The sequence below is a fragment of the Equus przewalskii genome, chromosome 12, assembly GCF_037783145.1.
Source record: "Equus przewalskii isolate Varuska chromosome 12, EquPr2, whole genome shotgun sequence".
In the NCBI taxonomy this organism is placed as follows: domain Eukaryota; kingdom Metazoa; phylum Chordata; class Mammalia; order Perissodactyla; family Equidae; genus Equus; species Equus przewalskii.
This window is the reverse complement of record NC_091842.1, coordinates 8,987,242-8,999,379: the sequence shown is the minus strand read 5'-3', so window position 1 is coordinate 8,999,379 and position 12,138 is coordinate 8,987,242. Positions and strand designations below refer to the sequence as shown.

The following is a 12,138-nucleotide window of genomic DNA, read 5'->3' as shown; positions in this document are numbered from 1 at the left end:
CTAGAGATATTGGGAATGGTGGCCATATCACTTGTGTATGGAATTCCTAGAATGAGGGTACTGGGGAAAATTTGGTGTTGACAAAATAAATCCCAGTAGCGGGCTGTTGGTTACTTATTGAACATCTATCCTCTGCCCTTTTTCCTTTCTAACACACTCCTTTTTTGTTCCCATAGTCAGTATGAGTCAGGGAAGAGTGACCCATCCCAGCACTATGGGTAGATCCTGTGTAGTCGAAGGCAATCAGAGCAATCCCATCCCCCACCAACCCCCAATGTGTGAATGACACCATTCTGATCAACAAGACAGTGAGGGAAAATCTGCTAGGGGCTCCCGGGAAAGAGTCCCTAGCATCTAAGAAAGAGACACAGGAAAGATTATCTCTCTTTTTGCTCCGGACCTTCCAATTCTGGTCCATTCCCTACTTTCAGCCTGAGTTAGGCAGAGAAGAGAACTGGTAAGAACCTGGGCTCTTGATGACGTCACTGAGCTACTGACTTTCTCATTCCTAGAGGCTGATCTGTCTCCGGACTTTTTATAAGATAATACAAATGCTAATGTTTAACCAGTTTGAATCATGATTTCCATAATTTGCAGCCAAAACATCCTAAGTGACATATACCTAAGGAGCCAGTTGTAGGTGAGGTAGGGTTCATTTGGCTACTTAACACCAATACCACTTGGCTTTTATGCTCTTGGTTCCCAAAGGTGCTCCCTCGCCGCCAGGCTTCCCCCCCCTCAAACCTCATGCCCACCGGGCATCCACCCCCTCACCTTCAGGGCATTTCTCCTCCTCCAGTCCCCTGCACAGCCCTGTGCATGTTTGTCTACCTTCCCAGGCTGGTATTCCTTCTCCCTACGGCTTGTTGTCCAAAACCCCCTCAGTCCTCCCAGTGAACTGGAATACCCACCCAGAGGAGGCTGCAGATTCGTAAGAAGGAAAACCACAAATGCCCTGGTGGTCTCTGACCCCACATCCGAACGCCTCCCTGGGTACCCAGAATAGCTGCATGGGGTAGTGGTGTCACAGAGGGCTGAGTTCCTTCCTTGCGGGGACTGAGCAGCACACACCCAGTGCCAAATGGGTGAGCTCATGTTTATTGCTTGCTGTGTGGCCCCACATAGGTCACTCACCCTCTTGAGCTTCAATTTCCTGTCTGCTTTCACTTCCTTACACAATCTTCCTTGGGAGGGTCCTATGGGCTGCCTGTTGTGAAATGCCTTTGTACATAGCAGAGCCTCCTGCAAGTGGGGCCAGGGGCCTCTGGATGTCATGAGACCTTCTGGAGTCCCCTGGAAGGGCCCTGGCCTCGCCACCTCCTGACAGCTCTCTGCACTTATCATAGAGTTGCTTTTGGATTCCTGCATGCTAATGGGTTCACCTGTGTCAACATGATGTTTCTAGGCAGTTATAAGCTCTTTAGGAAAAGGGGTCTTTGCTATGTCGGTAGCTGTCAGTAGTGCATGGTGGGCACACAAAGCCTTGCTGACTGTTGGGTCCTTCACCATCATCATGACCACCACCAACCCTCTCCTCAGATAACCTGGCCAGAGAGAGGCCAGGAGTCTGCCCGGGACCAGGGACAGGGAAAACCCTTTGAAAGGTTGACCCTTGCCCATAGTTTCCTAGTCTGTATATCACCCTAAAGCTAATATATCTGTAATTAATATACTTTCATAATGTCCCTAAAGCCACACACGTCACACCCCCGGCCCTGATCTTCTTCCTTCAGTGACTCCAGCCTGCACTGCTGCACCCCCAAAATGCCTGGATGGGGGAAGGAGGCATGACGGGGCATGGCGGGCTGAGGGGCCTCTAACGGCCTACGTTCCCTGACAGGTTGCCTCATAGCCCGCCATGCAGCACGCCACAGACCACCAGCTCCATGCCCCTGCCCACTTACCACTCCTCCCCACACACCTGCAGGCCGTTCAACTGAGTGCTGCCTCTTCACCTGGGGCCTGGGGCTAAGTATAGGCCACCAAGTGCACAGCCACAAGCCATGCCCCTTCCTCTGCACCTGCAGGTCCAGCGTCATCCCTATAGCACCCCAAAAGCAGGAAGAGGTCACAGCCTGGGTGTCCAACCATTTGGAAGCCCCATTCTCTGCAAAGGGAGGGAGATAAGGACAGAGGCCAGCCACCTGAAGCCCTGCCTGAGGCCAGCACACACAGGGACGGCAGGGCCAGGTCTCACTCACCTGTCGTCGGCGTTGTCACTGTAGCAGTCACCCAGAGCCAGAGAGCCAGTGGCAGGATCTGGATCACCAGCTTCTCCCAGAGAGTGCAGGCCTGGCTGCAGGGTCTTCCTCATCAGGAGGGATCAAGAAATGAGCACCTCCCAGGGAGGAATCAGCTATAAAAAGGACGCTGGAGACCTTTCCCTTGGGGAAGGACAGCACCTGGCCCAGGGTGGGGGTACAGCAATGGGGCTTGGTGGGTGGTGCATGATGACCAACGGGAATTGGTCAAAGGGCAGCCTGTCAACCCCACTCCCCTCTAACTTCAGGAGAGCTGACCACCCTTCAGCGAGGGTCTCCCCAGCAGAAGCCTGAGCCATGGACGGGTCACGGCAAGAGGGAGGGACAGGCGGCTGGAGTTGTAAGTGTGTGAAGGCTGGCTTCCAAGAAGCCAGGGCCAAGAAGTACCAGGGAGAGGGTGATGATGGAGGGAGGGGTGAAAGAGCCCTGGAAGGAGCAGCCAGCAACAGGCCAGGCTGAGGGAAGGACCCTCCGCCCCCACCCATACCCCCCAGAGGAGCCTCTTTCTTCCAGACTTCCTTCTCCAACATCTGTCTCAAGCTGCCACATGCCAAATTTCTAGTGCCTTGCCCTGGGCCTCGGACCACCAGCCCTTCTCCTGGGTGGGGCTCACACCTGAGGCTTTATGATCCTGGTCTCCTCCCCGGCCACTGCCAGTTCCTTTCCTGTCCTGGACAAAGGTCCCAGGGGCCTTTCCCAAATTCCCACCCAAAGAACCTCACTCCATCGGCCCCAACCTCCTTCAGCTCGAGGCCGGCAGCCCTGGCTGCCCACAACAGTGGGACCAGGAGAGCCCGAAGCCTGGGCATGCAGGCCCTGCTGCAAGTGTGTGTCTGACCCCGGGGCCTGGGGAGGTCAAGGCCTTTGGAGAGACCCAGCATAGCCATCAACAACAATGGCAGCTGACCCAGCCTGGGCCACCCACCTCCCTGACCCAGCCCTGAGCTCCTGACATCAAGGGGGAAGGGCGCGGATGACAAACCCAAGAGGGCTTCCCCTTCTGCTGATCAAGAGCCCCTCCTGCTCGCACCTACTCCCTAAGAATCTGGGCCCCCCAATCTCTATGCTCCCTACGAAGACAGCAATGATCCCTGAGACCTGCCCATAGACCCCTTCCTTCCTCGCTGCGAGAAACTGGTGCTCCCGGACCCCCCGCAACAGCTGCTCTGGATGTCCCTGTTCTCAACTGAGCAGAGACACCAGCAAGTGAGAAGGAGAAAGACACAGAGCAGCATCGTTTACAATAAATGCTATATTGTGTTCACATGGGAGAATTGGAGACTCGCAGACTTCCTGTCCCCAAATGAGACCTTCCTGTGAAGGAGGCTGAGGGCTTCTGGGCTGAGAGGTTACTGCAGGGATGGGGTGAGACCCGGGAGAGGAAGGGAGAGGAGGCGCTGGGAAGGGGGTGAGAAGTGGGGGTGAGGCAGTAAGGGAGAGGGAGATAGGAAAAGAGGAAGAGGGGGCTAAGGGAGCTTCCTCACCTCAGGGTCCAACTTCCCACATCCTTGAGGACCTGGAGAAACCCACACCCCACATCCCACCTCCATCCACGGGGATCCAGGGCCCTTGGGGGAGAGGAAGGGATGGAGCCTCAGAAGGGGGAACTAGGGACTGGGAAGTACCAGCTAGGGGTCCAATGTGGCAGAAGGCATCTGTACCCAGCTAGGGACAGGGGTCAGGAAGAGGGAGCAGGACTTAGGACTGGGACACTGGGATGGGGGTTAAGGATTTAGGGTGGAGGGAGACAAGGATGGGAAAGGGGAGAAAACAGAAACAGGGAGAGATGTAGGCCTGGGAGCTGGATAGGGGAGTGATTTAAGAAGGGGGTTTAGACGGGGAGAAGATATAAGGAATGCGGGAAGGGTCCCCCAGGGAGTTACCTTAGCAGAGGGTAGGAGGCAGGGATGGGCTGATGGCTGGCGACAGGTGTTGGGGGGCAGGTAGTAGGGATGCGCACAGGGAACAAGAGACTGAGGCCTGAGATGGGCAAAGGATGTGGGGACTGGGGATCTGAGAGAGGCCACATAAGATGAGGGCTGACACAGGAAGGTGCATTGGGACAGAGGTCGAAGCGACCACATCTGGTTTGCACAATGACTGTTCAAGGTATCAGGACAAGTATGCTATACACATTTTACAAGTTCAGAAAAGCTACTGAGCTGCCCAAGGTCCCACAGTGGAAGATCCTGGATTTGACCTGGGTCTGCAGGTGGGTTTCACCAAAGTTGAGAGCGTGCCGGTCTGGGGACAGTCTGATTTTGCCCAAGGATTCCAGGAGGCTGAGCTGCACGAGTCCTTGGCCATCTCTTGAAATGGATGCAGAGCAGATGCTTCCTTCCCGCTGTCCAGGGCAGGTGGACAGGGTAGGGCAGGGCTCACATCGAGGACAAGTCCACCTCAGGTCTCTGGGTGTGCACCTGCCACAGAGCACATGAGAGGGAGTCAGAACAGGAGCCACCCCCCTCAGGCTGGCTGGGAGTTCACTGCCTCCTGGTCCCAGCCCAGCCGCCTGCCCTGGTGGGTGGGTGGGGCAACTGGAGCTGGACCTGGGAGAACTTACCATCCCCCCTTTGCCCTCTCACCCTCACATTGGTGTCCACCTTCTCCAAGGCCACCTGGAAGTTTTCATCCTTGACTAGAGAGTGAGAAAAGAGGAGGGGAGAGAAGAGGGAGAGGGAAGAAACATGAGGCAGGCACGGCTTCAGGGGGCTTCTGTGCCCCCATGTGCCCTGCCAGGACAGCCTGTGCAGGACCTGGACTTCCCCAGGAGGGTCACGGGGAAGAGGCGACGCCAGCACCCTGGCATGAGGTATGTGTCTGTCCTGGCCAAGGAAGGTCACCTGGTACTGCCCAGGCTAGGGTGATGCCCAGGGAAACCCCTGCCACTCTTGCCCAGGAGGCAGGACTCACAAGGTCGATCATCCTGGAAGCCCAAGTTGGAAAAAGTCCCCGCGGTGTCCTCATCCCATACCTCGAACCATCTCTTGTCGTAGTCCCAGGACCTGGGTGGGGCCACCGTGGCGTCAGGGCAGGGCCTTCGCGTCTGTGACCCCTTTGCCGCCCTCAGCCCCCGCCCCAGGGTGCTCACCGGGCTCCGCCTGGGCCACCCCTCCTCCGCGACCTCCTGAAGATGTGGGTCCCCGCCACCAGGAGCAGCAGCAGCAGCAGCGCCCCGGCCCCGGCCAGGCCCCCGATCAGCGCCCTCCACTGGATGGCCACCTCGCAGCGTGGGCCCAAGAACCAGTGCGTGTCCGTGGAGAAGCAGCTGGGGAGGGGGTCACAGGTCAGGACCCTGCCACCTCCCCTCCCAGCCCTGTCAACTCGCTCAACTGGACTCAGCCAGGGCTGGCAGCGGGGCGGGGCTCCCCATGGGGCGAGTGGGCGGGGCTCCCACGTGTGGGCGGGGCCTCACCTGCACTCGGGACCGCTCTTCTGCACAAAGCACCAGCCCTGGTTACAGTCGATGGCGCCTTCCACGTCTGATGTGCACTTGCTGACACAGCGGAGCCGCTTCTCCTCCACCAAGGGGAAGTAGTAATCCTCATAGCCCTTTGGAGCAGCGCGATAGCAGATGGCTTTGGAGAGAGGAGGGGGGTTGCACAGAGACTACTCAGGAGCCTGGTTATGGGGACTCTGAAAATGGATGGGGAGGATTCCATTTCCGAGGGTGGGGTGTTGTGGGGTAGACCGAGGGATCCGAAGTGGCCAAGGAAGACCCCCAGGACTCTCACCCTCTCCTCACCCTGCATGCCAGTGCTCAGGTGGAAGCTGTTAACAGGGCCAGCAAGACATGACTTGCCTCCCCAAAAGGTCTCCCATTCTCCCCAGAGAATTTCAGTGGGCAGATGTCCCTGGGGAGAGGGGTCATGGCCCCCTGGGGCCACTCAGTCCTTAGTCCCCCACTCACCTTTTGGGGTCAGCTCCGTGCTGGTGTCGTTTTTCACCATGATGGAGTCAGGCTTAAAACACAGGTCTGGGGCACAGAGGCACAAGTGGAATTGTGGTGGGTCAAGGGGTCCGGGCCAGGGAAGCAAGGCAGGCATGGGGGAGGGTAGAAAGGGCTCATCTTCCCCAAATAATCAGGGGTCCTCAGCCATCCTGGAGACCTTGAGCAGAACTGTCAGGGGGGCTCTTCCCCAGCACCCAAATTCTGGCAAACCCCTCCTTAGCCCCATCCTTGACCCAGTTGGCTGTGAACCTGTGCCTCTTCTCCCAACCTGCCAGAGGTACCACAGGGCTGCCACCTGAGCCCAGAAGGCTCCTGTCTGTGCTGGAGTAGGCTGGGATGTTGGCTGTGGATCACACCCCTCCTTCCAGCCCAAGGCCCCTAGCCTCGGCTCACTCTGGTTTTTCTGGCAGCTGTCCACGTCCTGGCTGACATTCTGAAGCTTGCCTTTCAGGACCATCTTCACCGTCTCATAGTTTGTCTCCAGCTGGGAGCGGAAGGGCAACTCCAGCAGGACCACATAGTCCACCACGATGCTGCCATTCCTGAAGGGGTCAAGTGGTTAGGGGCCTTACAGGCCTCCCAGGCCTGGGGCACAGAGGTTCTAGAAGGGCACATCCAGGGCCAATCATAGGTGCTTAGGTGTAGAGGGGAAGGGGGCAAAGGCAATGACTTGGGATTCCAGGTACATTATTTTCAGAAGGGGCTGCCAGCATACCTGACATCGTCAGCCTGGGAAGGCAGGACTAGGAATGATTGGCATTCTCTTGCTTTGCCTGAAGCCATTACCAAACCAGGCCCTCCTAGGTTCTCTGCCTCGCTCATGCTGACCCACTAAGCAGACCAGGTGCCAGCCAGAATGAGACCAGCTACAGTCCAGACACCAGACTTCCCACCAGCCCTCAGGTACCACTTCCCTGCATGCAATCTCTCTCCTTCTGACGTGCTTAGAGAGGAGGGGTGGTGCCCTCCTTCAGAGAAATGGCTCCAGAAAATGATCGCTAAAGTCCCCACACTGCCTCCACCCCTCCCTTTATGAAGTCTGATGATTCCAAAAGCAAGAGATGGCTTCTCCAGCCTCTCTTTATGCCCCCTTCCTCCACCTCACTCTGTCTCCACAGCCTCAGAAGGGTCTCCTACCTCAGAGACAGGATCTCCACATCCTTGAACCCCTGCACATTTTGGTAAATCTTCTGCATCTGAAAAGGCAAAAGTTGCTGGGCTCACGTCTGAACCTCCAGAGCTGAGGGCAACCAGGGGAGGACCTTTGAGTTCCCTCCACTCCACCCTCACCTGACTGCGGAAGATGTTGCTGAAATCCTTGTAGGCCTTGGAAGTGTTGTCATGGAGATCCGGGAAGAACTCCTGGTCGACAGCCACCTCCATGCCCACTTCAGCGTCCACAGTTTCTGCACACAGCATGCCCTGCTCTGGTCACTTCACCATTCTTCCTGTCTGACATCACCCCCACCACCCTGACCTGAAGGCTCCTTCCATGCACCCTCTCCGTGTTCCCAAGGACTGATTGAAGAGCAGGAGGGAGAAAGGTAGGAATTCTGGGATGACTTGTCCCGAGAAGAGGGAAAGAATGGAAGTCAGGGTGCTCTCGTTGTCTGCCGCAGTGGGAGGCGAATAATGGCCCCCACCGATACCTAGGTCCCTCTCCCCAGAACCTGTGAATATGTTCTGCTAGATACAGGAGGAATCAAGGTTCAGGTGGAATGAAGATTGCTGATCGGCTGACGTTAATTTGGGAAAATTAATGTGGACTATGGGCAAATGAATGTTCACCCAGGTGGACCCAATGTAATCACGAGGGTCCTTAACAGTGGAAGACAGAGGCAAAAAGAGTCAGAATGAGTCAGGTGAAGACATGACTAGAAGAGAAAGGCACAGAGATGCAATGCTGCTGGCTTTGAAGAAGGAGAGAGGGGAGCTTGAGACAAGGAAGGTGGGAGGCACCAGAGCCTGGAAAGGGCACAGAAATGGATTCTTTCCCAGAGACTCCAGAAAGGAGCACAGCCCTGCTGACACCTTGATTTAGCCCAGCAAGACCATGTCAGATTCTAATCTGGAGAACTGTAAGATGAGACATTTGTGTTGTTACAGTTGTGAAGTTTGTGGTAATTTGTGACAGCAGCAATTAAAAACAATTACAGCTCCAAGCAACCCTGACCAGGAGTGTGGCCCCAGCCGCGTGTGAAGGTGATGGTGGAGAGGGGGTGTGGGGTAGCAGAGGGCATGAGAGCGAAGACAGGAATGGAGGATGTGGGCACTATGGCATGGGTGCCTCCACACGGACCACAGGGCTGGGCCCAGGGAGAGTCAGTGACAGCCAGGAGACAGTGCAGAGGACAGGGCCCCAGAAACTCACCAAAATCCATCTGTTCTACTGCAAACTGACAGCGGATGCCATAGAAGGTGCTGGGGCAGACACACTTGAGGCCATCCCATCTACCCCCGTTCTGGCAAACGCTGTCCTGGCGCTCACAGTGGTCCCCAGAGAACCCCGGGGGACAGAGGCAGTGGTTCTGAATCCAGGTGCCATCATTCTCACAGGTGCCTGGGCAGCACGAGAAGAAAGGGAAGTTCACGATGGGGCCTGACCTTGATGACACAGGAATTTAGTAGGAGAGGGAACAGGGAGGTAGGAGGTCCAACCTGGGGTGGTGTTTATCCGAGCAGTGCTCAAAGTTGTGGTCATCTGAGTAGTGGAAGAAGTTGTCCTTGGTGACATAAGGGTGCTGGGAGTTTGAGGGGTGGTCACCAGTGTTCTTGGAGTGTGGGTAGTGGGTGAGGTGGAGCCAGTCAAGTTGTTTGAAGTTGTCACGGCAGTTGGAACGCTGCTGCTTGGTTCGGTGGTCAGTGGGAGGCTAGTGAAGCCAGGCGTACGTGGCGTACTTACAGAGTTGGTGCTCATCCAAGTCCCACCAGGGGGTCTTTGTGTGCTTGTCAAAACTGTGTTGATGGGGACAGTCCCAATGCTGATAGAACTAGGAGCATCACTTATGAGGTTAGTGGGACCAGTTTCGAGAATCGAAGTAGAAGCATCCATTGGTGTAGGAAAGACAGTAGTCATACTGGTGGGTCCAGGAAGGGTGATCTTCTCAGTGGTAGAGGGAATGACTAATAATGAGATGCTGGGCGTAAAGGTAACTTTGCTAGTTGGATCCATTTCCACACATGGAGTAGTGGAAGAAGCAGGCACTGTCGTAACTGATATACTTTCTGGACATGGGGCGGTGGAAGAACTAAAGATAGTAGGAGTGATGGTTGTTTCGGTAAGAATAGGGATCACAGGAGTCTGGGGTGTAGAAAAGCTTGTAGTAGCAGACAAAGAGGGAGTAGCAAAAGTGGTGACGGGAGAAGACCTTGTATTTTCTGTACTGGAGATGGGCGGGGATGGAGGAAGAGAGCTAGGGGTGAACTCTGAACTTACTCTGCTGGAAGACAGAATAGAGGATGTTTTTACTGTGGAGGCGGAAGAAAGGATGATGGTACTGAAGGGGGTACTTATGGCATTTGTACGCATATTCAAGTTAGAAGAGGATGGTGTGGGAGAAACACTAGAAGGAATCTGTGGTGTTGTCGAGGTGGCTGTTGTTAGAACGCGTACAGTAGCAGTAGTGTCTAAGTCTGTAGTTGAGGCACTGGCAGAATTACCAGTGACCAAGGTGGCAGGGGTTGAGGTGTCAGTGGGAGTGCTACTTTCAGCTGTGGCCAGGGTGACAGTGGTAGTGGGAGATGTCAGGGGGGATGTGGCATGGGTTGTGGGCAGCGTGGTAACCAGGATGGATGGACGGGTAGTGCTGGCGGTCAAAGGGAAGTCTGGTTCTGTGGTTGGGGGAGGTGGAGATGATATAAGCTCATTTGTGTGTGATGTCAGATTGTTGATGATCATGGGGGTAGAGGTGGTGGATGTTGGTGAAGAGACGACATTCGTGGGAGTGACTGATGGCATAAGAGGGGGAAGTGCCATGGTGCCTGTAGTGGGAGCTTGTGTGAGAAGGTAACTGGTGGGCGTAAGGGTGATTCTCCCAGTGTTTGTGGCATGAGCGGTTCTGTGGGTCATTGTGGCTGTGTGCATCGTGGTTGGAGTGGAGGAAGGTGGTCCTGTGGTGGTGGAGGAGGTGAAGTTATGGGTCATAGTGGGTACCAGGGTTGATCCTGTAGATGTGCTCAGTGTAATTGTGCTGCTGGCCGATGAGGTTATATTTTCCATCTGCATCGTCCCCGGACTAAGGGTAGATGTGGAAGAGGAGCCTGCAGATGTACCTGGAACACTTGTTGTGAGGGAGGGAGATGAACTGGGCTGCGTGCTCATGACCATAGGTGACATACTAGGGGTTGTGGCAGAAGTGGTGGTGACACTGAAGGTTCTTTCTGTATTGCGTGAGGTGGGGGATGAAGGGACAGTGGAAATGGGTGATGCCAACGTACTGGAGAAAGTGAATGTAGAGGTGAGGTCACTTACAGTTGTCCATGAGCTAGTGGCGCCCAGTGAGGTGGGGGTGGCAGTTGTCAGTGTTGTGGTTGGGACACGTGTACTAATAGAAGACGGGGTTGTGACTGTGGATGTCAGTCTGGTACCAGAGGTAGGGTGCAAAGGAGTTACTGCAGACGTGGTTGTCCTTCCTGTGGATCGGGTGTTTGAAGAAGAGGTCTCCGAAGTGGTGTATAGCGTTGTGAGGGTGGGTGTCGTTACCATGTCTGAGGTAGAAGTCGTCGCCGTGTGAGGAGCTGAGGGAGTGGGGGAAGTGACTGTGATCGAGGTGGCAGAGGTTGAAGTGTGTGTGGGAATGGTGCTTTCACGTGTAGCCTGGGTGACAGTGGTAGTGGGAGATCTCGGGGTGGATGTGGCGTGGCTTGGAGGCAGTGTGGGAAGCAGGGTTGGTGGAGGGGCAGTGATGGTGGTGAAATTGGAGAAAGGTTCTGTGGTTGAGGCAGGTGGAGATGACTGAAGCACACTCGTGGGTGATGTGTCGACGTTGGTGGTCGCTGGGGTAGAGGTGGTGGATGTTGGAGAAGACACGACATTCGTGGGTGTGATGGATGACGTGATAGGGGGAGGTGCAGAGGTGCCCGTGGTGGCAGTGTGTGTAACAAGGTCACTGGTGGGCATAAGGGTGATGTTCCCAGTGGTCGTGGCATGAGTGGTTGTGTAGGTCGACGTGCCTGGGTGTGTGGTGGCTGCACTGGAGGAGGGTGTTCCCGTGGTGGTCGAGGTTGTGACCGTGTGGGTGGTGGTGGGTGCCGGGGTGGTCCTCGTGCTTGTGCCCAGTGTACGTGTGCTGCTTGCAGATGAGGTGCTACCCTCACTCTGCGTGATCCCCGGACTGCTGGCAGACGTGGAAGTGGAGCCTGCAGATGTACCTGGAACACTGGTCGAAAGAGAGGGAGGTGGAGGGGGATGCGTGCTCGTGAGCGTAGGTGACATGCTAGGCGTTGTGGCAGAGGTTGTGCTTGTTTCCGCATTGTGGGAGGTGGGCGATGAAGAGGAGATGAAGGTAGGGGAGGAGGACTTGCTGGAGGCAGTCAATGTGGAGGTGAACTCACTGGTGATGGTCAAGGGGCCAATGGTGCCCACCGACGTGGGGGTGGTGCTTGTCAGTGTTGTGGTTGGGATACGTGTAGTAATAGAAGACGGGGCAGTGACTGTGGATGTCAGTCTGGTTCCAGGGTAGGGTGCAAAGGTGTTGCTGCAGCCGTGGTTGTGCTTCCTGTGGATCGGGTGTTTGAAGACGTTGTCTCTGAAGTGGTGTATAGTATTGTCAGGGTGGGCGTCGTTACCGTGTCTGAGGGAGAAGTCGTCGCCATGTGAGGAGCTGAGGGAGTGGGGGAAGTGACTGTAATCGATGTGGCAGGGGTTGAAGCGTCAGTGGGAGTGGAGCTTTCACTTGTGGCCCAGGTGACAGTGGTAGTGGGAGA

General features: G+C 55.7%; 1 protein-coding gene across 1 annotated transcript; it reads right to left on the bottom strand.

Moving 5' to 3' along the window:
* Window positions 1-1,181: 1,181 nt before the first annotated feature.
* LOC103545185 (mucin-3A-like) lies at window positions 1,182-11,811 on the bottom strand. The gene is made up of 11 exons (XM_070566339.1): window positions 8,872-11,811; window positions 8,585-8,773; window positions 7,504-7,619; window positions 7,351-7,409; window positions 6,607-6,755; window positions 6,172-6,237; window positions 5,677-5,839; window positions 5,353-5,529; window positions 5,175-5,266; window positions 4,847-4,899; window positions 1,182-4,681 (listed from the first exon to the last, which is right to left on the bottom strand). Exons 1-11 carry the CDS (start codon window positions 11,645-11,647, stop codon window positions 4,640-4,642), a joined length of 3,882 nt encoding a protein of 1,293 aa, XP_070422440.1. The 5' UTR covers window positions 11,648-11,811; the 3' UTR covers window positions 1,182-4,639.
* Between the last annotated feature and the right edge of the window lie 327 nt (window positions 11,812-12,138).